At 40.9% G+C, this 27,660-nt stretch overlaps 1 protein-coding gene across 4 annotated transcripts in view; it reads right to left on the bottom strand.

Moving 5' to 3' along the window:
• LOC122539732 (sorting nexin-11-like) overlaps positions 1-27,660 on the bottom strand; it is a 131,103-nt gene that overhangs the window by 102,158 nt on the left and 1,285 nt on the right. The window contains exons 2-5 of one of the 4 annotated variants that reach the window (XM_043674763.2): positions 22,707-22,817; positions 13,701-13,847; positions 11,626-11,680; positions 3,493-3,579 (exon numbers count right to left, since the gene is read on the bottom strand). In XM_043674763.2, the coding sequence (XP_043530698.2) occupies positions 3,493-3,579; positions 11,626-11,649 (111 nt within the window). In that variant the 5' untranslated portion in view covers positions 11,650-11,680; positions 13,701-13,847; positions 22,707-22,817. Of the gene's footprint in view, positions 1-3,492; positions 3,580-11,625; positions 11,681-13,700; positions 13,848-22,706; positions 22,898-27,660 lie in introns of those variants that run through there. The other 3 variants (XM_087977726.1, XM_043674762.2, XM_043674764.2) reach the window with 3 other exon arrangements.

Genomic DNA, 27,660 nt, shown 5'->3' with positions numbered 1-27,660 from the left:
TGTTACTGAACAGAGTCTAGGTTCATAGTTGCTTGAAAGTGGAGTTGCAGATAGACAGGCTAGTGGAGAAGGCATTTGGAATGCTTGCCTTTATTGGTCTGTGCATTAAGCACAGGAATTAGGAGGTCATATTGTGGCTGTACAGGACATTGGTTAGGCCACTTTTGGAATACTGTGTTCAACTCTGGTCTCCCTCCTATAGTAAAGATGTTGTGAAACTTGAAAGGGTTCAGAAAAGATTTACAAGGATGTTGCCAGGGTTGGAGGATTTGAGCTACAGAGAGAGGCTGAATAGGCTGGGGTTGTTTTCTCTGGAGCATCGGAGGCTGAGGGGTGACCTTATGGAAGTTTATAAAATCATGAGGGACATGGATATGCTGAATAGTCAAGGTCGTTTCCCCAGGGTAGGGGTAGGGGTGTCTAGAACGAAAGTGCATCAGTTTAAGGTGAGCGCGGAAAGATTTAAAAGGGACCTAATGGGTAACCTTTTCACGCAAAGGGTGCATATAAGGAGCGAGATACCAAAGGAAGTGGTGCAAGCTGCTACAATTACAACACTTAAAAGACAGCTGGAATAGTATGTATGATTAGGAAGGATTTAGAAGGATACAGGCCAAATGCTGGTAAATAGAACTAGATTAATTTAGGATATCTGATTGGCATGGACGAGTTGATCTGTTTCAGTGCCATACAGCTCAATAACTCCATGACTCTAAGTGTGGCACTGACAGGACCAAACTCCATTGCGCCTACATTATGGACAAAAACCGGATACTCTTGCCCTCGGTTCACATGTGAAGGGAGATGGTGACATGGTCGTAGCGTCACTGGACTACTTAAGCACAGATTCAGGCTAATTCTCTGGGGACATGGGTTGGAACACTGGAGGAATTTAAATTCAATTAATAATATTTGGAATTGAAAGCCAGTGTCAGTAATGGTGACCATGAAAACATAATTATCATAAAAGCCCATCTGGTTCACTGGGGCCATTTTGGGAAGCAATTTGCTGCTTCACTTCATCTGACCTATACGAAACTCTTGACCCACAGATTAACTGTCCCCCTGAAATGGCCAAAAATGCCACTCAGTTCAAGAGTAACTGAGGACAGGCAGAAACTACTTGCCTTGCCAGCAATAACTGCATCCCAGGAAAGAATAAAGAAAAAAAAGAGCTGCTGAGCCAAAGGGTTGATGATACTTTCCACATACAGAAAGATGCTGCTGCAACAGTGAACACATTCATAGGGGACAGTTGGTTGATACACATCGGAGGGTCAGGTAGTTGAAGCTTGGAATCATGACAAACAATGTTCCTGTTTTGTTGAGTGTTTTAAATGCAGAGACGATAACAGGGTCACGAGCAAATATAACTGGTGCATGCACAAACAGTCATTAAACGGAAAAGGAGGACATTGCTAGCAGGTCCCTAGCAGATAACATGGGGTTCACCACAGGAGAGAAACTCAAATAGTGTCTCATATGTGGGCTGCATTTATTTGTCGCCTATTAACTATACTGCAGTTTGGCAGAGATCTGGAACCAGCTTGACGACAGATGCCACAACGACACAAGGCTAGAGGCAACATGAGAAGATTCCAGTAATCACAGAAATGGAAGAAGGCTATTCAACCACTCAAGCCTGAATGAACCTGCAAACAAAAAACTAGAGTAGACCATGTGGCCCTTATGGCCAGCTCTACCATTCAATAAGATCATGGCTAATTTGATTTTAACCTTAACATTCCTACATATTCTTTCAGCCCCCTTGGGAATCAAGAATCTACCTCTATCCTAAAACTTTTTAAAGATTCTGCATTCAGTACCTTTTGGGAAATTCCAAAGCCTCTCAGCCCACAGTAAAAAAAAGTATCCTCATCTCTGCCTTAAATAGGTGACTGCTTGTTTTTAAAACTATGAGTCCTAGTTTGAGATGTTCCCACAAAACATCCACCTGGTCAAATATCCTCAGATTCTTAGATGCTTGAATTAAGTCACTTTTGAATCTTCCAAACACCAGAAAGTACTGTATCTAGCCTTGAATTCGATCATAGATAAGTTGTTTGTCAACTCCATTTTCCCATCTTTGCTCCATATTCTTTGATACCATCAGCTAATATAAATCTCAGGCTTAAAAATTTCAACTCACAAACAATTCACCTATGTTTTCGGAGGGGAAGCTTGGAGGAAGTGTGCGTGTGTGTGTGTGTGTAAAAACTGCTCATTCCTAAATGGTCCAGCTCTAATTTGAGGATTGTTCTTACTGCCCCAAATTAAACTATTTCTGAAGCTCAGTAGGGGCACACATAGCTCTCTAACTCAGAGATTTCTGATTCCAGGCCCAATCCAGGAGTTGAACAGACAAGGTAGGCTGATACATCAGTGAAATAGACAGCTGGAGGGGTCACCTTTAGAGAAAGAGAATTGTCATACTGGTAATGTCACCAGACTAGTAATCCAGGGGCTCAGGCTAATGCTCCAAGGTGTGGTTTCAAATCCCACTACGGCAGCTGTTGGAATTTGATTTCAAATGGTAAAAACGTGGAACTGAAAGCTGGTCTCAATAATAGCGGGCATGAAATTATTATCGATCGTCATAAAGATCTGATTTTCAATAATGTACATTAATGAAGGAAATCTGGTATCCTTACTTGGTTTGGCCAACATTTAATTTGATTTCCAGGGATCTGGTGTCAACTCTTAACTGCCCTCTGTGAAGGTGTAGCAAGCCACCTAGGTCCAGGGCAGTTGGGAAGGGAAACAAATGCTGGCCTTGCCAGTGACATGAGCAGCCCACAAAATAATAAATGAAAAGCAGTGCTTTGGTTCACACCTTCATTTAAAACACCTGTCTGTCCAATTTTCTGCTGATATGCTGAACCTTTATAAAACTTGGGTTAGGCCACAACAAGATTACAGCATCAGTTTCTGATGATCAGTTTAGTTAAAGATGTGAGGAATCTTGAGAAGTTCAAAAGAGATTTATCAGAATGGTCCCAGAGAACAAGGGCTTTCGTTATTAGGTTAGGTTGGCAAAGCTGAGGTTGTTATCCTTGAAGTAATGGAGATTCAGGAGAATTTTGATAGAGGTGTGCAAGATTATGACAGGCTTGGGCAAGATAGAAAATAGAAAGCAGCCTCAATTAACTGATAGTACAGGGATCAGAGGACATGGATTTAATGTTTTGAGTAAGAGATGCAGGGGATATGTGAGGAAAAGGATTTGAATAGAGTAAATGGTAGGGACATAGAACTCGCTGCCATTGGAATAGGTGGAAGCAGAGACAATAAATGATTTCAAAATGGGCACATGAGGAACATCAACGGGCAATAACACAAGGATAGAATGAGCAAGTGGGACTGACCGATTTGCAGTATAAAAAGCCAGCATGAACTTATAGGCTGAGTGGCCACCTTCTATAACATAACAACATCAAAAATATAAAAATTAAAACACATCCAGGTAAATAATGTGCACTGTATAGTACTTACGTAGAGGAATATTTTGTAATCTACGTAAGAAGCCCAGGAATTCTGGTCTTGGATTCTTGGATCCTGCACTCGCACAGTGATGAATTCCTACCAAACAAAACATGTGAAACACATCACAAACCGACACTAACGTAGGCAGAGTTGTGGATAGTGCCAAAGGATGTTGTGCATGAGATAAGATGCAGAATTGAGCTGAGAAGTGGCAAATGGAGTTTAATGCAGAAAAGTGTGAAGTAGTTCACTTCAGAAGAAATAACAGGAATGCATGGTAATGGGCTCATGGTAAATGTTTTGGCTAAGTAGGTGAACAAAGTGATCTTGGTGTCCAGGTGCATAAATCCCTGAAAGTTGTCACCTAGGTTGATAGGTTGTTAAGAAGGCATATGGTGTGTTGGTGTTTATTGGTAGGGGGATTGAGTTTCATAGCCACAAGGTCATACTGCAGCTGTACAAGACACTGGTAAGGCCACACCTGGAGTGTTGTGTGCAGTTCTGGTCACCACATTTTGGAAGGATGTGGAAGCTTTGGAAAGGATTCAGAGGAGATTTACTAGGAAGGGAGTATGCCTGGTATGGAAGGGAGGTCTTATGAGAAAAGACTGAGGGAACTGAGGCTGTTTTCGTTGGAGAGAAAAAGGTTGAGAGTTAACTTATTCGAGACATATAAGATAATCAGAGGGTTAGATAGGGTGGACAGCGAGAGCCTTTTTCCTCAGATGGCGAAGACAAGGGGACATAGCTTTAAATTGAGGGGTGATAGATGTAGGACAGATATTAGGGGTAGTTTCTTCACTCAGAGAGTAGTAGGGGTGTGGAACGGCCTGCCTGCAATAGTAGTAAACTCGCCAACATTAGGGGCATTTAAATAGGCATTGGACATACATATGGATAATAATGGAACAGTGTAGGTTAGATGAGCATCAGATTGGTTTCACAGGTCGGCGCAACATCGAGGACCGAAGGACCTGTACTGCACTGTAATGTTCTATGTTCTATGAGTGACTTTGTAGAACATGATCTGATTTTCATGGCCGGTATGGAGTTTCCCCACCAACAGGGACTGCTGCATGCTTGGCCATAGCTAGGCAATTCTAAAATTGCAACAAACCTTTGGTCTGGATGGTGTATCACTGAGAGTGGATTGTGGAAACTGAGATAAACTAGTCAATAATTATGGTGACTTTAATCCACATATTCACTGGAAAAATCAAGTTAATAATAGCTTGGATAAGGAGTTGTAGAATGCTCCTGTGAGAGTTTCTTAAAACATCACTTTCAGGGACTACCACATAAGAGACTACACTAGACTTGGCGTTATGTAACATGAAACAATTAATGAATGACTTTGTGTTTCAATGATAAAAAGAGGGCAATTAGGTGGGCACGAAACATGAGCTGGCTGAAAGGTCTATTAGTTGCATTCCCATTCCAAAGAAAGTACCCAACGGAGGACCCAGTATCCAGAGTTACTTAAAGAAGTATCAAACTTGACAAATACCTATAATGGCACAAAAATGAGTGGCGTCAGATGATTGGTCAGAATATAAAGAATAGCCAAGAGTAACTAAAAATTTAATTAGGCCAATTAAGTTAAAGCATGCAAGAAAGTTAGCACGAAGTGTAAAAATAGGCAATAAGAGTTTCAATACATATCCAAAAAAGGAAAGAGTAAGTGAAGTGAGGCCATATTACAGAAAAGGAGCTGCTGGAGGTCTTAAAACACATAAAAGTTTATAAATCCCTGGCATCTGATCTAGTGTAGCCTTAGGATATTGTGGGAAGCTAGGAAAGAAATTGCGGAGCCCCTAATAGAGGTATCTGTATCATCAACAGCAACAGATGAGATGTCAGAAGACTGGAGGGTAGCTAATGTTGTACCATGATTTAAGGAAGACTGCAATGAAAAGCCTGGGAACTACAAACCTGTCAGCCAAACATCAGCAATGGGTAAGATTTGGAGCGGATTCTGAGAGACAGGATCTACATGCGTTTGGAAAGGCAAGGAATGATTAGGGATAGTCAGCATGGTTTTGTGGATGGGAAATAGTGTTTCACAAACTGGATTCAGTTTTGATTAAGTAGATAGATGAAGGCAGAGCAGCAGACATTGTCTACATGGACTTTAACAAGGCCTTTGACAAGACTCCGCATGGTAGATTCATTAGATCACATGGGATCCAGGGAGAGCTAGCCAATTGGGTACACAATTGTCTTGACAGTAGGAGACAGAAGGAAGTGGTAGAGGCCAGCAGCCAGTGGTGTGCCGCAAGGATCTGTGCTGGGTCCACTGTTGCTCATAATTTATGTAAACAATTTAGATGTGAATATAGGAAGCATGGTTAGTAAGTTTGCAGATGACATTTAAATTGGTGGTATAGTAGACAGTGAGGAAGGTTATCGAAGAGGACAATGGGATCTTGATCGACTGGGCCAGTGGGCCAACATATTTAATTCAGATAAATGTGAGGTGTTATATTTTGATAAGGCAAACCAGGGCAGGACTAACAAAAGGTAATAGTAAGGCCTTGGAGCATGTTGTCGAATAGAGACCTGGGGGTGCAGGTACATAGTTCCTTGAAAGTGGCATCACAGGTGGACAGGGTGGTGAAGAAGGCATTTGGCATGCTTAGTTTCATTGCTCATAACACTGAGTATAGGAGTTGGGATGTCATGTAATACCTGTGCAAAAATATTGGGAAGACCACATGGAGTCATAGAGCTGTACAGTATGGAAACAAACCCTTCAGATCAACATGTCCATGCTGACCAGATACCCTAAATTAATCAAATGTTTTTTGCCAGCATTTGACCCATATCCCTCTAAACCCTTCCTATTCATATACCCATCCACCTGCCTTTTAAATGTTGTAAACATAACAGCTTCCACCAGTTCTTCTGACAGCGTGAAAACGTTGCCCCTTAGATCTCTCTTAAATCGTTTCCCTTTCACCCTTAAACCTATGCCTTCCAGTTTTGGACTCCCACACTGGGGAAAAGACCTTATCTATTCACCCTATCCACGCCAGTCATGATTTGATAAACCTCTATAAGGTCACCGCTCAGCCTCCGACGCTCCAGGGAAAATAGACCCAGTCTATTTAGCCTCGCCCTATAGCTCAAACACTCCAACTCTGGCAACCTCCTTGTAAATCTGTTCTGACCGCTTCCAAGTTTCACCACATTCTTTCTATAGGAGGGAGACCAGAATTGCATGCAGTATTCTAAAAGTGGCCTCACCAATGGTCTGTACAGCATAGTATGACACAACATTGGCACATTTTGAGCACTGCGTACAATTCTGGTCGCCCTGCTATAGAAAGAATGTTATTACACCTGCAAGAGTGCAAAAAAGATTCACAAGACTGTTATCAAGACTGGAAAGTTTGAGTTATGAGAGGCTGGTTAGGCTGGGACATGTTTTCGGTTGGAGCATCACAGGCTGAGGGGTGACCTCATAGAGGTTTATAAAATTATGAGGGTGAATAGCAAAGTCTTTTCTCCAGAGTGGGGGAGTCCAAAACAAGAGGGCATAGGTTTAAGGTGAGGGGGGAAAAATTTAAAAGATCCTGAGGAGCAACTTTTCACAAAGAGGGTGATGCATGTATGGAATGACGTGCCAGAGGAGGTAGTAGAGGTGAGTACAATTACAACATTTAGAAGACATTTGGATAGATACATGGATAGGAGAGGCTCGAAGGGATATGGGTCAAATGCAGGCAAATAGGACTAGGTTGATTTGAGAAACCTGGTTGGCATGGAAGAGTTGGGTTGAAGGGTCTGTTTCCGTGTTGTATGATTCTATGACTCTATGAGTGTTGTTCCATTAGAGGGCGAGAATGAGGACTTAATAGTAGATAATAAAGAAATGGCAGATGTGATGAATAAATATTTTGGTTCTATCTTCACTATTGAGGATACCAAAAAAATCCTTGTAACACCTGTAAATCAGGAGGTTAAAGGAAGAGAGGAATTTAGGAAAATTAATAATCAGGGAAGCAGAACTGATGTAAGTTCGTTGAGTTGTGGGTTAATTAGTCTCTTGGACCTGATGGTCATCATTCTAGAGTATTCAAAGTGGTGGCTGATGAAGTAGTGGTTATGTTGGTGTTACTTTTCCAAAATTTGTTGATTCTGGAAGGGTTTATTGGACTTAAAAGGAGAAAATATAACTCATCTATGCAAAAAGGGAGGGGTGTATATAAACAGGAAACTAGGTCAGTTAGCTTTTCATCTTTCATCAAGAAACAGTTTGAATACATCATTAAGGAGAATGTAACTGGGCACTTGAGAAAACTCAGAAAACGTGTGGTTAATCAAAGTAGACTGCATTGTTTTATGAAAAATCAAAGCACATGGGATAGGCAGTGATATATTAGCATGGATTGAGAATTGGTTAGCAGGCAGGAAATAAAGTGGGAATAAATGAGTTGTTTCAGAGTGGAAGGCAGTGACAAGTGGGGTACTGCAGGGATCAGTGCTTGGGTCCAAGCTGTTCATATTATGTATAAATGATTTGGACGAGAGAATCGATTGACTGGGTTGTACAGACTGTGCATCCAGAAGCTGAATGGCAAACTTCTACTCCTATTTTCAATGTTTCTAATACTTCAGATTGGCAACTTGGGACAAGTGGGGTGCCACAAGGGTCTGTACTGGCCTTCAATTTTTAAAATTCATATCATTGGCTTATTAAGAGGATTTGAAGGCAAGGTACTAAATATACAGATGGCACAAAGATGGGTAAGAAAGCATGTCATTAAAATGACATAACAGAATGCAGACCGATAGAGATAGGTTAAGTGAGTGGGCAAAAATCTGACAGATGGAATATATTTTCCGAAAATGTGAAGTTGGTCACTTTGGCAGGAAAAATTAAACAAAACAAAAGCATAGTATTATTTAAATGGGAAATGACTACAGAATTCCAAGACACAGAAGGGTCTGGGCATTGTAGTACATAAACCACAAAATGTCAGTATGCAAGTACAAGTGAATAAGAAAGCTGATGGATGCATGTCTTTACTTCAAGAATTGAACATGAGAGTAAGTATATTGTGCTTCAGTTATACAGGGCACTGGTGAGACCACACAGAGTAATAGAGATGTGCAGCACAGAATCAGACCCTTCGGTCCAACTCGCCCATGTCAATCACATGTCCTTATTTAAACTAGTCTAATTTGCCAGCACCTGGCCCATATCCCTCTAAACCCTTCCTATTCATATACCCATCCAGATGCCCTTTAAATGTTGTAATTGTACCAGCCTCCACCACATCCTCTGGCAGCTCATTCCATATGAGCACCACCCTTTGCGTGAAAAAGTTGCCCCTTTTAAATCTTTTCCCTCTCACAAGGATGCAAATGCATTGGAAACAGTTCATTAGACTCATATCTGGAAGGAGTGCGTAGTCTTATGAGAAAAGACTGGACAGGCTGGATGTATTTTCCTAACAAGAAGAATGTGAAGTTATTTGATTAAGTTTTTTTTAAGATCCTGAATGATCAACGGATATTGGCTCTTCAGAGTAAGTTTTGAAATTGGGGTTGCCCTTTTAGGATAGGGACCAGAGGTTTTCTTTCTCTCAGAGTTTGAGACACTTTGGACCTCTCCTTCAGAAGCAGTGGAGGAGCGTTACTTTAATACTTTTAAAGTTGAGGTAGGTAGATTCTTGTTAGGCGGAAGAATCAAAGGTTAGGTGGGGTTTAGATAGAAATGTGGAATTTGGAATACAGCCATGATTCTATTGAAAGGTGGACCAGGCTTGAAGGGCCAAATGGTCTATTTCTGTTCCGAATCATTATGTTCATAAAATCCACTTTGATAATTTCCCAATACTTATGAGCTCTATGTGAAACAAAACAATGTTGTTGAAACACATTTTTTGAAAAGAAATCCTCAAAACATTGCAACTAAAATGTAGAAGGTGAAATGACAATTAAAATGCAACTAAAATTTGGACATGAACAATGCCAATATTCACATTGGTGTAGGGGTCATAATGAGAGAAAAACCAACAACTGCTTCCAGGACTAAAATAACATTATCAGTCTATGTCCATGAAAACATTTTACTCATGAGAATTAAAACATGAATTAAGAGATATTCTGATCATAGAAATAATTAATTGCTGGGCTGTGGAAAATCTTAAGTGTTAGATTTCTGCAATTGGGATTTCAGCAGGAGTAGTTAGGGAGAAAATTCAAATGTAATCCTGCATAATCTCAGTTTTTAGATTAGATTAGATTACTTTTAGATTAGATTATTTACAGTGTGGAAACAGGCTCTTCGGCCCAAAAAGTCCACACCGACCTGCCAAAGCGCAACCCATCCAGACCCATTCCCCTACATTTACCCTTTCACCTAACACTACAGGCAATTTAGCTTGGCCAATTCACCTAACCTGCACATTTTTGGAGTGTGGGAGAAAACCGGAGCACCCAGAGGAAACCCACGCAGACACGGGGAGAATGTGCAAACTCCACACAGACAGTCACCTGAGGTGGGAACTGAACCCGGGTCTCTGGCGCTGTGAGGCAGCAGTGCTAACCACTGTGCCACCGTGCCGCCCATAATTTCCTGTAAATTCAACTCACTGCTAATAAATAGGCTTTATTCTGTGCTCCTACATGTATTGTGATGCTGCTTAACAAGAATCAAGGTGATACTGAGTTGTAATTATAGTGAATACCCACATGGTATTAATCTCCTTAGTGTGGCAGGTATCAATTTTTATTCTGGCAAAGCAAGCATTTATTACCCAGTCCTGGTTCCTCTGAGAAAGTGGTGAAACTTCTCTGGTCACTTCAGTGACATTTAAGAGCTAACTGAAGCCCCTAGGTTTCCATCCCTAAAGTACAACAACGCACCAATACTTCTTACACAATGTGACGGTTTATCAATTTTCATTTCCAATTTTTCTTCAGATCATCTTCACAGTGGGATTCGAGCTCATATTCCTTTTTAGCAGGATTACTGGATAAGAAAGCTGTCTATTACACTCCTTGGGCCAGGCAATTGAAAGTATAGCTGACAACAGTAGAGTGATTAAGATCAAGGATGTTCAAGAGGTCAGACTTGGAGGGCTGCAGAGATCTTGGATGGGGCAGGAGAAGGTTACCAAGATAAGTGAGATCATAAAGGAGATTCAAAACAGTAGTAGACTCACCAACTTTAAGCACATTTAAATGGTCATTGGATAGGCATATGGACGAGAATGGAATAGCGTAGGTTAGATGGGCTTCAGATTGGTTTCACAGCTTGGTACAACTTCAAGGGCTGAAGGGCCTGTACTGCGCTATAATCTTCTAAAACAAGGATGAGGTTGTAATCTAGAGGGTTTGGTGGGTCAGTGTAGGGTCAGTGAGCAAAGAGGATGTGACAGCCGATACAAGTTAGGGTACAGACTGCAAGGTTTTAGATATAGCTCTGTTTTCAACGTGACTTAGATTTTGAAGGATTTGAGTAGGATGCAATGGACATATGCATAGATTTGAGTCAGTTGGGGCACTACCATTAACCCCAGTAATAATGGATTAGATATAAGGAATACAAAACATAGCAGAGGACTCTGACAATTGCTATAACAGCAACTGTAAAGTGTACATATAACACTGAGCAAACACAAAATCAGGCTCGCTTATTATAATATCAAATTACAAAGTATTTACATCCCAGAAACAGGCCATTCAGCCCAACAGGACAATTCATGCTGTGCACACACTTCCTTGCAACCTATTTCATCTCATATTTTCTGTATATCTTTTTATTCTATTTCCCCTCCTGTACTTGTCTAGCTTTCCCTTAAATGCCTTGATGCTGTTTGCCTCAACTACTCCCAGTTTCACATTCTGATCGTACTCTGGATTTTTCTGATTATTGGATTTTCTTAATTGCTATTTTATGTTCTCCCACAGAATAAAACATTGATTTTACATCTTTGGTATCAATCTTAGGGTCTCCGGGCGATCTTCCTCACCATAGCCTTTTCTAAAGGAAAGAGCTCCACTCTGTTCCCGATTCTTATTATCTGAGCTTACTAATGAAAAAGTAACCACTCAGGTGGATTACTGGAGACAAGTACTAGCATTCACAGAAACCTTATCATAGCGAAAATTTCAGGAACCAATTCTTACCTCCTCTTCTTGGTCTTTCATCATTTTGTTTTCAGTTGAAGAATCAGAGTAACATCTGTCAGAGCAAAACATACAAAGTAAATTGATATGATTTTCACATTGATGCTACAATCTCTCGGCGTATTTGATAATTTCAGAACAATGTATCATGCTTAACGAAACACAGCATTCAAAATAAGCTCAGTTGAAAGAAGCTTCTCCTGAAACCATCTTTGCAAACCTTCAGCTCACATTGCAAGGTCTAACAAAGCTCACTAATTTATCTCAGATCATGGAACATTTTAGTCAAATAGAGAATGTGTTTCATTAATTAGCTCTCAGCCCAGGAAGCAGTTAACACAGCCTTGATTAGTTTCAACTTCCTTGGCTAAGGAAAGGGAGGTTTGTGAATTCCTTTGAAGTTTCTGATCCTGAAGCTTTGAGTTGAGCAGGAGAAGATACCGATGTATGGAATACTGAGGAATGGAAAAACTCAGCAGGTCTGGCAGCATCTGTGCAGAGTGAGCAAAGTTAACATTTGGGACCCTGTGGCACTTCTTCAGAACTGGACACGAAATGTTAACTCTGCTTTCCCTCCTCAGATGCTGCCAGAACTGCTGAGCTTTACCAGCAGTTTCTGTTTTTGTATCTGACTTCCAGCATCTGCAGTTCTTTAGCTTCTTTGTTTGCTAAGAAATGAATTGGATAGAGTTGTGACATTGCTGCTCCACTTGTGTGGGTAATGTGCTGCTGACATTTATTACTTAGGCCGACACTCTTAGAATGCCCAAGCTATACGAGACACTGATTAGCTGCCAAGTCCATGAAGCCTCTGTTGTAATCAAAAGTCCAGATCCCCAGATAGGAATAAAAGAAAAATAAAACAATTTTGAAAGCTTTCTTCATTTTATAAAACAGGAGGCCAGTCAGATCCTCTAACATGTCCTGACATTCAATTACATCATGATTGTTCTGCAGCTTAACTCTATTTCCCATCACTGCTACATATTCCTTCCTTCCTTCATGAAAATCCATTAAATGTAATATTAAAAAGCTCCAACTTATGTATCCCATCTGACACTGTTGTACATGCTATTTTAGAGGGAGTTCCAGATTTTCAATTACTTTTGTGTGGGAAAAGGGCTTGAATTTGCTACTAAACATTTTATTAGACAATTTTAATTCAAATGTTAGGGTTATGCCCATGCTGTTAATTCCTCCATCAGAAGAGAGAGTTTGTCTACATCTACCCTATCAATGTTTTTAAATATTGAAAATAAAAATATCTGAATTAAGAGCACGTTTAGGCCATTCAGCCCCTTGAGCTTACTCTGCCATTCAAGAAGATTTTGGTTGATCTGACTGTGGCATCACCCTGTCTTGAATAATCTTCGACCCGCCCCTTGTTAGTCAAGAGACTATCTACCTGTGCTTTAAAAATAGTCAATGACTTTGCCTCCATCACATGACCTTGCTTCAATCCTCAGAAAAAAAAATTCTTCTCATCTGTCTGAGTGGAAGATGCCTTATTTTAAACTGTATGCCCTAGTTCTAGTCTCTTCCACAAAGGGAGAAAGGTCATTTCAGCATCCACCTTGTCAAGTCCTCTGAGGTCTTGTGTCTCAGTAAGAATCTCCCCTTCATAAAACAACACCTCCCCCTCCCACACCAGGTATCAGACAAATGGACCTTCTCTGAACTGTTTCTAACTCAGTAATATCCTTTATTAAATGAGGAGCAAAAATTATACAAGGCACTCAGCTGTGACAACCCAAATCCTGTACACCTGTAGCAAAACATCCAAACTTTTGTATTTCATCCTCCTTGCAATATCTCAGTCAGATCGCCCATCAATCTTCCTACCCAAGAGAACAAAAGCCAGGTTAATGCAACCTGTCATCATAATATAACCCAGTATAATTCTCATGAAAACTCATGGCACAATAGCATCCAGTCACAAAGACAAATAGAAAAATGCAAAACTAGACAGGTCACTGTCCTTCACTCTCAGCATTCATTCAACTAATAATAGTCATACTTATGCAATACCAATGAATAGTTGTGAGTTAGGTGGAGAAGCAACCATTATATCTCACCTGCGGGCCTCCAATTTAATGCTTAGCCAGCTACTTGTTTGAAGTTGATATTCCACTGACTGGGTTACTACCCAAAGTTGCTGCAACTGAGCTCTTTCCTCACTTCCTCACCCAAGTGGCACTGACAAGTAATGGTAAGTAGAAGCCCTGCAGAGAATCAACAAAGTTCAGACTTCCTCACTGTCAACTTATTATCTCATACACTGCAGTCTGGGTGTGGATGTGGAGACCACGCACAGCAGCTTGATTAAATGTAAGCTTGCTTCCTACAGATAGCAAAGGCTTACACACTAATCTTAGAACTGACCTCTGGCCCACTAAATTTTTTGATTAGGGCAACTGTAAACATGCTACAATTGGTCTCAGCACTACACTGAGTTAGGAGAAATGCTGGGATATTGGTGAACAAGGTGGTGTTCTGGACATTATCCAGTATAGACAGTAAGTTGCACAGTCAGAGTGAGGCAGACTTCGCTGCAGTCAGACTGAGATACAATAAGTATTGAATGTAAGTTTGCTCGCTGATCTGGAAGGTTCGTTTTCAGGCGTTTCATCACCATACTAGGTAACATCATCAATGAGCTTCCAGTGAAGCGCTGGTGGTATTGCCCACTTTTTATGTATGTGTTTAGGTTTCCTTTGGTTGGTGATGTCATTTCCTGCCCTTTTTCTCAGGGGGTGGTAAATGGGATCCAAGTCCACGTGTTTGTTGACAGAGTTCCGGTTGGAATGCCATGCTTCTAGGAAATCTCGCGCATGTCTGTTTGGCTTGTCTTAGGATGGATATGTTATCCCAGTCAAGGTGTGTCCTTCCTCATCTGTATTTAAAGATATTAGTGAGAGTGAGTCATGTCTTTTTGCGGCTTGTTGGTGTTCATGTATCCTGGTGGCTAGTTTTCTGTCTGTATGTCCAGTGTAGTGTTTGTTACAATCCTTGCACGGTATTTGCATGGGTGAATTAGCTGTTGAGGGGAGAAGGAAGAAGAGTGGCTGAGCAATAGTTGTAATGGATTCCATAGTCAGTAGATCAATCAGGATGGCAGCAGGTGACAAGTGGTATGCCGCAAGGCTCAGCGTTAGGACCACAACTTCTCACTTTATACATTAACAATCTCGATGAAGGAACTGAGGGCATTCTGGCTATGTTTTCAGACGATACAAAGGTACGTAGTGGGACAGGTATCACTGAGGAGGCAGAGAGGCTGCAGAAAGATTTGGACAGATTAGGACAGTGGGCAAAGAAGTGGCAGATGGAGTACAATGTGGGAAAGTGTGAGGTCATGCACTTTGGTGGGAAGAATCGAGGCATGGACTATTTTCTAAATGGGGAGAAAATTCAGAAGTCTGAGGTGCAAAGAGACTTGGGAGTTCTAGTTCAGGATTCTCTCAAGGTAAACTTGCAGGTTGAGTCAGGATTTTGAAGGCAATTGCAATGATGGCATTTATTTTGAGAGGACTTGAATATAAAAGCAGGGATGTACTTCTGAGGTTCTATAAGACTCTGGTCAGACCACATTTGGAATATTATGTGCAGTTTTGAACCCCATATCTCAGAAAGGATATATTGGCCCTGGAGTATGTTCAGAGGAGGTTCATGAGAATGGTCCCAGGAATGAAACACTTAACGTATGAGGAACGTTTTAGGACTCTGGGTTTTTACTCAATGACGTTCAGAAAGACGAAGAGGGGATCTAATTGAAACATACAGAATACTGAATGGCCTGGACAGAATAGATGTTTGGAAGATGTTTCCATTGGTAGGAGAGACTAGGACCCAAGAGCACAGCCTTAGAATCATGGGAAGACCCTTTAGAACAGAGATAAGGAGAAACTTCTTCAGCCAGAGAGTGGGGAATCTATAGAATTTATTGCCACAGAAGGCTGTGGAGGCCAGGTAATTGAGTATATTTAAGAAAGAGATAGATAGGTTCTTGAGCATCAAGGGGATCAAGGGTTACGGGAAGAAAGCAGTAGAATGGGGTTGAGAAACTTATCAGCCATGATTGAATGGCAGAGCAGACTCGATGGGCTGAATGGCCAAATGTCTGCTTCTATGTCTTACGGTGTAATCAGGTGTTTCTGAGGCATTAAACATGAATCTAGAATGGTGTGTTGCCTCCCTAGCACCAGACTCATGGATGTCACAGTGAGGCTGTGGAAGGGGGAGTCAGCCAGAAGTCGTGGCCCACATTGGTACCAATGGCATAGGTAGGAAGAGGGATAGGACCTGAAGGCATATTTCAGACTGTTAAGAAGCAAATTACAAAGCAGGACCTCAACAGCAGTATTCTCAGAATTACTCCCACTGTCACATGCGAGTGAGCATAAGGACAGGGAATTGATTGATGAAATGCATGCCTGGAAAACTCCTGTAGAAGGGATAAGATCAGATTTTTGAAGAATAGGAACAGATTCTGGAGCAGATGGGACCTGTACAAACTGGACAGGTTACACCTTAACAGGACTGAGACCCATATCTTTGCAAGGGGATATGCTACCGTGGTTAAGATGGGTTTGTCAGGAGGCTGGGAATTTGAGAGATAATCAAAATTGGAAGGATGTTAAGTTGGTAACAGGAAGTTGAAAATATACTGGAGAGACTAGAAAACAGGAGAAACATAGCTGACTATTGAGTATGCTTTGAAAACGGAATGATGTCAAAAAGACAAAGTTAAGCGCACTCTATCTGAGTGCATGCAGTATTTGCAACAAAGTAGATGATCTAAAGACACAAATTAAGATAAGTGAGTATCTTCTAATTGCCATTACAGGAACATGACTGCATGGTGATCAGGAACAGGAACTGAATAATCAAGAATATTCAAAGTTTAGGAAAGACAGACAGGAGGAAAAGGAGGTGGAGCTACAATTATAATAATGGATGGGATCAGTACATTAGTAAGAGAGGATCTCAAATCCGAAAAATAATGTATGGAATCTGTTCGAGTGGAGCTATGAAACAGCAAAGGGCACCAGACATTGGAGTTATTTATAGCCATCAAATAGTAGTAATGCGAGGGAATCAGGAGATGAAGGAAGACTGTAGCATGGGTAACACAGTCATCATGGGTAACTTCAATTTGCATGTAGACTGGGTAAACCAACCGAGCACTAAATCTGCAGAAGACAAACTTATAAAGTGTCTTAAGGATGGTTTTCTAGAGCAGTACATTGAGGAGCCAACTAGAGGTCATGCTATTTTAAATCCACCATCATGTAACGAAAAAGAGATAATCAATTATCTTGTTGCAACAGAACCTGTAGATATGAATGACCACAATATTATAAATGTAAAATTCTATGTCTGAAACTGAGGTAATTGATTCTGAAGCAAGGGTGTTCAATTTGAATAAGGGAAATTACAAAACACAATATACAAACTGGTTAAGGTGGACTGGGAAAATAGATTTTAGAAAACGGAAAATTAGGAAAATTGACAATGGATAATCTTTATAGAACTGTTACATGACATCCAACAACTTTATATTCTTTGATGTTGCAAAAATTGAAAAAGTAAGTAAACTTTGTAAGTAAACAAAAGAAGTTCAAGATTGTACAAGATTAAAAAGGCAAGGCACATAAATGCTGAGGATTGGGAGGTTCACAGAATACAAAGGAAGACAAAGAAACTGATAAGAAGATGGACAACAGAATATTAATCCAATCTAGCAACAAACATAAAAGTGACTGTAAAGCTTCTATGGGGACTTAAAAAGGAAACATTTAGCTTACATGAAAGTGGGTCCATTACAGGTCGAGTGAGGAGAATTTATAATGGGGCATACAAAAATGGCAGAGAAGCAAATTGATTATTTTGTGTCTGTTTTCACTGAGGAAATTTCCAGAAATCTTCCAGAACTAGAAACCCACGTGGCTTGGGAGAATGAGGAGTAAAAGGAAATTAGCATTAATAGGAAGGTTGTCCTGAAAATTAATAAGGCTAAACGTTGATAAATCCCCAGGATCTGACGGTCTACATCTAAAGTACTGCAGAAGGTGACTACAAAATGAAATAGCTGATTCACTGGTAACCACCTTCCAAAGTTTTACAGACTCGGGAATGGTTCCTGTAGATTAAAAGGTAGCAAACATCATCTCACTATTTAAGAAGGGTGTGAGAGTGAAAACAGGGAATTATGTCAGTAGTAGGGAAAATCCTGGAATCTATTATAAAGCTGTCCACTACACCTCCAATTTTGGTGTCATCTGCAAACTTACTAACTATACCTGCTATGTTCACATCTAATTCATGTATATAAATGATGAAAAGTAGTGGATACAGCACCGATCCTTGCGGCACACCGCTGGTCACAAGCCTCCAGTCTGAAAAGCAACCTTCCACCACCACATTCTGTCTTCTACCTTCGAGCCAGTTCTGTACCCAAATGGCTAGTTCTCCCTGTATTCCATGTGATCTGACATTGCTAACCAGTCTACCATGAGGAACCTTGTCAAAAGCCTTACTAAGTTCATATAGATGACATCCATCACTCTGCCCTTATCCATTGTCTTTGTTACTTCTTCAAACTCTAATCAAGATAGTAAGACATGATTTCCCAAATACAAAGCCATGTTGACTATCCCTAATCAGTCTTTTTCTTTCCCTCAGGACTCCCTGTAACAACTTGTCCACCAACGACATCAGGCTCACTGGTCTATAGTTCCCTGGCTTTTCATTACCACCTTTCTAAATAGTGGGACCACGTTAGCCAACCTCCAGTCTTCCAGCACCTCACCTGCAACTATCGATGATACAAATATCTCAGCAAGGGGCCCAGCAATCACTTCCCTGGCTTCCCACAGAGTCCTAGGGTACATCTGATCAGATCTCAGGGATTTATCCACCTTTATGTGTTTTAAGCTGGCCAGCAACACCTCCTCTATAATATGGACATTTTTCAAGATGTTATTTATTTCTTTTTGTTCTCCATCATCCATATCTTTCTCCACAGTAAATACTAATGTAAAATACTTATTTAGTATCTCTCCCATTTCCTTGGCTCCACACATAAGCAGCCTTGCTGATCTTTAAACGGCCCTATTCTCTCCCCGCTTACCCTTTTGTCCTTAATGTATTTATAAAATTCCTTTGGATTCTCCTTAACATTATTTGCCAAAGCTATCTCATATCCCTTTTCTGCCCTCCTGATTTCTCTCTTAAGTATATTTCTATTGCCTTTGTATTCTTCCAAGGCTTCTCTCAATCTCTGCTGTCTATATCTTCTTTTTCTTGACCAAAACTTCAATTTCTTTAGTCATCCAGCCCTCTCTACACCTTACCAGCATTACTGTCCCTGGACTCTTGTCACCTCATTTTTGAGATCTTCCCATTTTCTAGTTGTCCCTTTACCTGCAAACACCGCCCCCCCACCCCCGATCAACTTTTGAAAGTTCTTGCCTTATACCATCAAAATTGGCCTCCCTCCAATTTAGAACTTTAACTTTTAGATCAAGTCTATTCTTTTCCATCACTATTTTAAAACTAATAGAATTATGATCGCTGGTGCCAAAGTGCTCCCCCATTGACACCTAAGTCACCTGTCCTGCCTTATTTCCCAAAAGTAGATCAAGTTTTGCATCTTCTCTCGTAAGTACATCCACATACTGAACTAGAACATTTTCTTATGCACACTTAAATTCCTCTTCATCCAAGTCCTTAACACTATGGCAGTCCCAGTCTATGTTTGAAAGGTTAAAATCCCGTTCCATAACCATCTTATTATTCTTACAGATAACTGAGATCTCCTTACAAATGTGTTTCTCAATGTCCCATTGACTATTGAGGGGTCTATAGTACAATCCCAATAAGGTGATCACATCTTTCTTATTTCTCAGTTCCACCCAAATGACTTCCCTGGACCTATTCCCAGGAATGTCTTCCCTAAGTACAGCGTAATGCTATCCCTAATGAAAAACGCCACTTCCCTTCTTCTCTTGCCCTCCTTTCTGTTCTTCTGGTAGCATCTATACCGTGGAATATTAAGCTGCCAGTCCTATCCATCCGTGAACCATGCCTCTGTAATTACTATGATATCCCAGTCCCATATTCCCAACCCGACTCTGAGATTTGCCTTACCTGTTGTTGGGCCTCTTGCATTGAAATAAATGCAGTTTAATTTATCACTCATACCCTGTTCTCTGCTTTGTTCGTACCTGCTTTGACTGTTTGACTTGCTACTTTTCCCAACTGTACCAGTCTCAGACTGATCTTTTTCCTCACTATCTCCCTGGTCCCACTACCCCCAACCTTACTCGTTTAAATTCTCCCGAGCAATTCTCACAAATCTTCCCACTAGCATATTAGTCCTCTTCCAATTCAGGTGCAATTCGTCATTGTTTTACAGGTCACTTCTACCCAAAAAGAGATTCCAATGATCCAAAAATGTGAATCCTTCTTCCCTGCACCAGCGTCTCAGCCATGCATTCATCTGCTCTATCCTCCTATTCCTAGTTAAAAATCACACAGCACCAGGTTATAGTCCAACAGGTTTATTTAGAAGCACTAGCTGCCCAGGTGTTGCACCTTGACAAACCTGACAACATCCTTGTAAATCTTTTCTGAATTTTTTCAGGTTTCACAACATCCTTCTAATAGGAAGCAGACCTGAATTGTACGCAATATTCCAACAGTGGCCTAACCAATATCCTGTACAGCTGCAACATGACCTCCCAACTCCTGTACTCAATACTCTGACCAATAAAGGAAAGCATACCAAACGCCTTCTTCACTATCCTATCTACCTGCAACTCCACTTTCAAGGAACTATGAACCTGCACTCCAAGGTCTCATTGCTCAGCAACACTCCCCAGGACCTTCCCATTAAGTGTATAAGTCCTGCTCTAATTTGCTTTTGCAAAATGCAGCACCTCGCATTTATCTAAATTAAACTCCATTTGCCACTCCTCAGCTAACTGGCCCATCTGATCAAGATCCCGTGGTACTCTGAGATAACCTTCTTCGCTGTCCACTACAATGCCAATTTTGGTGTAATCTGCAAACCTACTAACTATAACTCCAATGTTAACATCCAAATGATAAACAAGAGATAATTCTGTAACAGCTATTTCACATTATCGTACAGTCACGATCTAGCCTCTGGGAGGACTACATTGGAAATCTTCCAGTTATGAAATCTTCCAAGGCCTATCAATACTCATAGTCCAGCTTTGTACTGAATAATCACTTGGTCAAGGTACCAAACGATGTAGGATATCCCTGCAATTATATCTCAATAAGAGCTGACAATATCAGAGATTGGGAGAACATTACAGATCAGAAACAGGAAAAATACAAGACTATGCCTTGAAATACTCTTCATGAATAGCTACTAGGTGCAACTTAAGCAACTGAAATACTGGAAAGTTTGATATACCCTGTAACTGGGAGGAGAGCCCAAACAGAACTTTTACTGATCAGTGTCAAATGACAATAAGAGAACCCAAATATAGTGTGGGCACAAATCTATATTAACAGACATCAAGCTCTGATAAGAGTTGCATGTTAACTCAAAAGAATTGATTTAAGTAGTCCTTTCCAAGATGTACCAAAGCACTTTACAGCCAATTCAGTACTAATGTCCATTTGCTAGGACAGGTGAGTCCTGTTTGTTTTCTCACCCAAGAAAATGGCAACTTTGACAGTGGAGCACCTTTGTAGTACTGCATTGGAATTTCCAGACTACACTTTTTATTGAACCCATGACCTTTTGACTCATAGGTGACAGCATTACCAACTCAGCCACAGTAGACAACAACAATGGGACAGGGAGAGACACAGCTACTAGGTACTTCACGGAAAATGATTTGAAAAAAATCCAAAGTGAAGGGACAGTGGAAGTGAAAATTATCCTATTTAATCTTTCACAGGTTTACTTAAGATTGTAATTGCTAAATTTAATGGTTTTCTTATCGAAAAAAGAAATAGGTTGAAGGGCCACGATCTATAGTACGGGATGTCTGCAAGGTAAAACAAGGAGGAGTGGAGATATCACAAATCAAACCAGGCTGCATTGAATTTTAGAATGGTTACAGTACAGAATTAGGCCATCTAGTCCATTGTGTCTGTTTTAGCTTTCTGCAAGATCAACTTACCTCATTTCATTTCCCCAGCTTTACTCCATGGACTGGTAACTTTTTTCTTCCTCAACAAATAATTATCTAATTTTGTTTTGAATTCCAGGATTGAATCTGCCTTCACTACAATCACAGACAGTATATTCCAGGTCCTAAATCCTCACTGCAGAAAACAAGGTTTATCCTCCCACTGCTGTTTCTCCTTTAGAACAGCATTATGCTTCTCGATCCTCCCACAAACACTGACAGTTTCTTCCTATCTACACTGTCCACACCCCTTGTAAATTTGAAAACGTTCATCCAATTGTCTCAGATAGGACCAGACATACAGTTTCTCAAGTCTACTCCACCTTCCATTCAATCTTGCTAACCCGACCTTGGATTCAAATGCACATTATTGCCTGTTAGTCATAATTCATGAAATACTGTACTAATTAGTGACACCATGTTTCTACATTTTTAAAGCCTGAGGCTTGTCAGAGAGAATATATAGTCTGAGGGAGGTTCTTAGGATAAAAGTTGGCACAATTCCATGTTTGCAATTATGCAAACAATTTCAGCCTTTTAAACAGCGAATCTACAGCATTGGAGTTGGAAATCAGAAAGAAACCGGGTTACACAATTAGCACCAGAGTACAAGTTTGATAGCTGACATGGCAAAATGAGCAAAGCAGCCTGGATTAACATTGCGCTGTTTATTCTGCAATCACATCCTCCCAGTGACCAAGCCCTGCTCAAAAGGACTGTAGATTAGATACAGAGCAGGACTCCATAAATCCTTTCCTCACTCCCAACCATGCTGTAAGGATGACAGGTTAAAGCTGGAGCAACAATGTAATTACATCAATTCTCAGAACTATGGTACCAGCATAAAAAAAACCACACAAGCACGATTGGTGGGTCAGACATACACAGTAATATTGATTTTCCAACCTGCACTTCCTGTGAGCATGGCTTTCAGCTGCAAGCCAGTGGGTGGGCCTCTTTTGTAGTCCAGCTCCTTCAGCAACTTCTTCTAAACAGCTCCCTTTACATTAACATTCACTATGTAAACAGGTCAAAAAAATGATAGTGTTAATTTACCATTTTCAAGATGTTTTGATTTAAACTGCGAAAACATATGGCTGTTCACATTGCATCTGCACGCTTGAGCCTGTTTTTTTAAACCGTCAGCATCACCTGATAGCTTCAAGTGCAGAAACACTGACATTGCTGAAAGATTAACTCCTTCCACACAGGGACCAGGCCACAGGAAGACTATTTCCACAAACCACTGAACTGTATAGAGTACAGACAGTCATAGATTAGAGGACTACTTACCAAGTAAAAACTGGTTATTTATCAGAAAATGTATCCAGTAAAGACAGAATAAGATAGAAAGTCCCAGGTTTTCTATTCAATCTGAGATGGCTGATCTCAGGTTAAAGAGATATTTCAGAATACTTAAAATAACTATACTTCCACCATAAGGATAAAGGCCAGGGGAAGGAACCAACCTCCAGAGTTAATTAAGGAGAATGCGTGTCAAACACAGGGAAAAAGCATATATTGAGCAGCAAATCAGATGATTGGTCAGAACGCAAAGAACAGCAGAGAATGACGATACAGTTAATCAGGACAAAATAAAGCACATCAGAAAGCCAGAAATATAAAAACAATTCCTACCGGCATCTGGAAAAGAAAACCAAAGTGAGTGTTGGTCCTCCCGAGGGGAAGAATAGGGAGTTAATTGTGGATAATAAAGATATGGCAAATGTATTGAATAAATATTTGGATTCTGTCTTCACTAAAGAAGACACAAAAACATCCCACTATAAATCAGGAGGTTGAAGGAAGAATGGAACTTTGTGAAATTATAATCATTAGGGAGACTAGATTGAACAAAACTGGTGGAACTGCAGGTTGATAAGTCTCCAGATCCAGGTGGACTTCATCTTAGGGACTTAGAGGAGGTCACTAATGACATATCAGATGAGTTAGTGTTAATTTTCCAAAATCCATTAAATTCTGGAAGGTTCCATTAGATTGGGGAGTAGTAAATATAACCCCTAATTTGGATAAGTTTATGAATAGGAAAGGTTTGCAGGGATGTGGGCCAAGCATACATAGGTGGAACTAGTTCAGTTTGGCAACATGGTCGGTGTGGACTAAAGGGTCTGTTTCCATGCTGTATGACTCTAAGAAGGGAAGAAGGCATCAAGAGGATACTTAGTTGACATCTGTTGCGGGAAAGCTCTAGAATTGATCATTAAAGAGGTTATAACTAGGCAGCTGGTACTCAAGGTAACTGGAAAGAATTGTGAAAAGGAAATTGTATTTAAGCTATTCATTGAAATTCTCTGAAGATGTAGTAGGTGCTGGGGATAAAGATGAGTACATTGTTATACTGTACTTGGATTTCCAGAAGGTATTTAACAAGGTTCCACATAAAAGATTATCATGCAAAGTAGGAGTTTATGGTGTAGGGGATAAAGTATTTGCATGGATTAATGGTTGGCTAACAGGGAGAAAACAAAAAAAATGCATAAATAGATTTATTTCAGTTTGGTAGCATGTCACAAGTAGGGTCCTGCAGGGGTCTGTGGTGGGCGCTTAACATTTCACAATTTATATCACTGACACAGATGCAGGGATTCAAGGTACTGTAGCTAAGTTTGCAAGTGAAACAAAGATAAGTAGGAGGGTTTTCTTTGTGAAGATGATATATCAAAGATGCGGATCAATATCCATAGGTTAGGTGAGTGGACAAAAAGTTGACGGATGGAACAAAACATGGATTTCAGCCTCAGAAGGTGGTGGAAGCAGGATCATTGAAAATTTTTAAAGTGGAGCTGGATACGTTCTTATTAAGCAGGGGAATCAAAGTTATTGGAGATGGGTGGATGGGGGGGGTGGTGTGGTGATGTGAGGGGAAAGAATTAAAAGGGATCTGAGGGGCAACGTTTTCACACAGACAGTGGTGCGTTTATGGAACAAACAAGTACAATTACAACATTTAAAAGGCATCTGGGCGAGTATGTGTATAGAAAGGGTTTAGAAGGATACAGGCCAAACACTGGCAAATGGGACTAGATCGGTTTAGGATATTGGTCAGGGCAGATGAATTGAATTGAAAGATCTGTTTCTGTGCTGTATTACTACATGGAATTTGGAACATAAATTGATCAGCCACTATTTTACTGAATGAAACAACAAGCTTGAAGATTTGAATGGCCTATTTCTGCACCAGATTCATTTGTTTGTATGATTGTTAGGTGGGGCATGTTTGGACAATGGGCTCAACTCTGATGTGCCTTACCCCACCTCAACCCAAGTCCCAGCATGATCAAACAGTTACTGTCATAATCACACAAAGGTATTAGCAATTAAAGAGAGAACTGAACATGACTGGAGTCCAAGGAGCTGTGTTGCACCAAAATGTGAAATCTTTCACAAGAGGACTATTTTAAAAAATAGATATGAGGACTGAATAATTGAAGTTGGAATTTTACCTTTCAACCCTGGGACTTCAGTTCAAATCAGATTTTCTTCATTGGCTGATATAGTAATTGACGGCCAATCTTAACATCTGCAATCGCACACCCAGAATCCAAACTAGCTTTCAATTTGATAAAAATAAGAACATAAAAAATAGAAGTTGGCCTTTCAGTTACAGTGACATCTTTGCCACTGCTGAAAGTGAGATCTACGTTTGGTCAGCAAGTAAATGACATGGATTTACACCAGATCTCACCAGCAATCATTATTTCAGAGAAGCTCATCAACCTCTGCCATTAGATGAAAGTTGATCTAGATTGATGACCAAGCAGCCAGTATGGATCGAATATCTACTAACAGCATTGGATTCAATCCCCCTTCTGATTGGGGTGAATTCGGGACCTTCACCTAGCCATGGTAGATTTCACAGTTTTGTGAGTGAAACTTGTCTTTGGGCAGAAAATTGAAGAAGTAGGTATGACCACCTAAAAAAGGGGTCTTTTGTTTGATGATTCTGGGGCAAATTGGATTTAAAAAGGCCAGATTAACTTCAGCAATTCAAGAAGGTGGCTCAGTGTCACCATCTCAATGGCAGTTAGGTTAAGTAATAAATGCTAGCCTCGATAGTAAGATTCACATTTCATGTCAGTATTTAAAAAATCCATGCTCTTGTGCTGACCAGACCAGCATGTTTCATAATCACTTATTGTTCATGCATCTTTAAATGAGGATTCTAACAAAGTTGCAATTTTAATAAGTTTATCATGGTAAATTTGACACCAAATCACAAAAGGAAATATTGAGATAGCTCAGTCAAATAGGTTGGTTTAAGGAGGATCTTAAAGGAGGCAACAGAGGTGGAGAGGTTTAGAGAGGAAAGTTCAGAATGTGGTGGCAGTCCACACAGCTTTACATAAATTCCACCTGTAGAATGATGAAGATCAGGAAACTCTGAAGGCACGAATTGGGAGGTGCCTAGAAATCCTACAGGATTGTGTTGCTGGAGATTATAGGAATAGAGAAGGAAAAGGGCCACTGGGAGATTTAAGAAAGCATGAATAAGAATTTCAAAATCTAAATGATGCCTCGTCCAGCAAAAATGTAGGCGAGTTGCAGACAGCAAGGTTTTGGATGAACTTGAGCTTAGATGTAAACGGAAGATACATGTTATCCTAATCAACCTGAGTAGAGGTGTTAAGGCACACCCTCTGGAGCAGGCAGGGTTTAAACCCAGGGTTCACTGGCTTAGAACATAATAACTAGGAGCAGGAGTAGGCCTTCTGGCCCTTTGAGCCTGCTCCACGATTCAATAACATCATTGCTAATTTTTTCATGGTCTTAGATTCCTGATGAAGGGCTTTTGCCCGAAACGTCGATTTTCCTGTTTCTCAGATGATGCCTGACCTGCTGTGCTTCTCCAGCACCACACTCTTGACTCTAATCTCCAGCATCTGCAGTCCTCACTTTCACCTTTTTGTGGACTCAGCTCCAATTAGCCACACTCTCACCATATCCCTTAATTCCTTTATTTTTCAAAAAAATGTACCTTAGCTTTAAAAGCGTTTACTGAAGCAGTGTCACCTACTTCCCTGGACGAGGAATTCCATAGATTAACAACCATCTGGGTGAAGAAGTTCCTTCTGAATTCAGTCCTAAATCTGCTCCCTCTAATCTTGAGGCTATGCCCTCTTGGAGAAAGTGAGGACTGCAGATGCTGGAGATCAGAGCTTAAAAATGTGTTGCTGGAAAAGCGCAGCAGGTCAGGCAGCATCAAAGGAGCAGGAGAATCGACGTTTCGGGCATAAGCCCTTCTTCAGGAATGAGGAGGGTGTGCCAAGCAGGCTAAGATAAAAGGTAGGAAGGAGGGACTTGGGAAAGGGGCGTTGGGAATGCAATAGGTGGAAGAAGGTTAAGGTGAGGGTGATAGGCCGGAGAGCGGTTGGGGGCGGAGAGGTCGGGAAGAAGATTGCAGGTCAAGAAGGCGGTGCTGAGTCCGAAGTTTGGGACTGAGAAAAGGTGAGGGGAGGGGAAATGAGGAAGCTGGAGAAATCTGCATTCATCCCTTGTGGTTGGAGGGTTCCTAGGCGGAAAAAGAGGCACTCTTCCTCCAGGCATCGTGTTGCCATGGTCTGGCGATGGAAGCGGCCAAGGACCTGCATGTCATTGGTGGAGTGGGAGGGGGAGTTAAAGTTTTCAGCCACGGGGTGGTTGGGTTGGTTGGTGCGGGTGTCCGAGAGGTGTTCTCTGAAACGTTCCGCAAGTAGGCGGCCTGTCTCCCCAATGTATAATATATTGGGGAGACAGGCTGCCTACTTGAGGAACGTTTCAGAGCGTTTGGTGGGCGGCACGGTGGCACAGTGGTTAGCACTGCTGCCTCACAGCGCCTGAGACCTGGGTTCAATTCCCGCCT

Source organism: Chiloscyllium plagiosum, unplaced genomic scaffold, assembly GCF_037043375.1.
Source record: "Chiloscyllium plagiosum isolate Xiang-an unplaced genomic scaffold, Cpla_swu_hap1 HiC_scaffold_32, whole genome shotgun sequence".
Taxonomy (NCBI): Eukaryota; Metazoa; Chordata; class Chondrichthyes; order Orectolobiformes; family Hemiscylliidae; genus Chiloscyllium; species Chiloscyllium plagiosum.
Note: the sequence above shows the minus strand (reverse complement) of the source record. Positions and strands in the feature narration are given on the sequence as shown.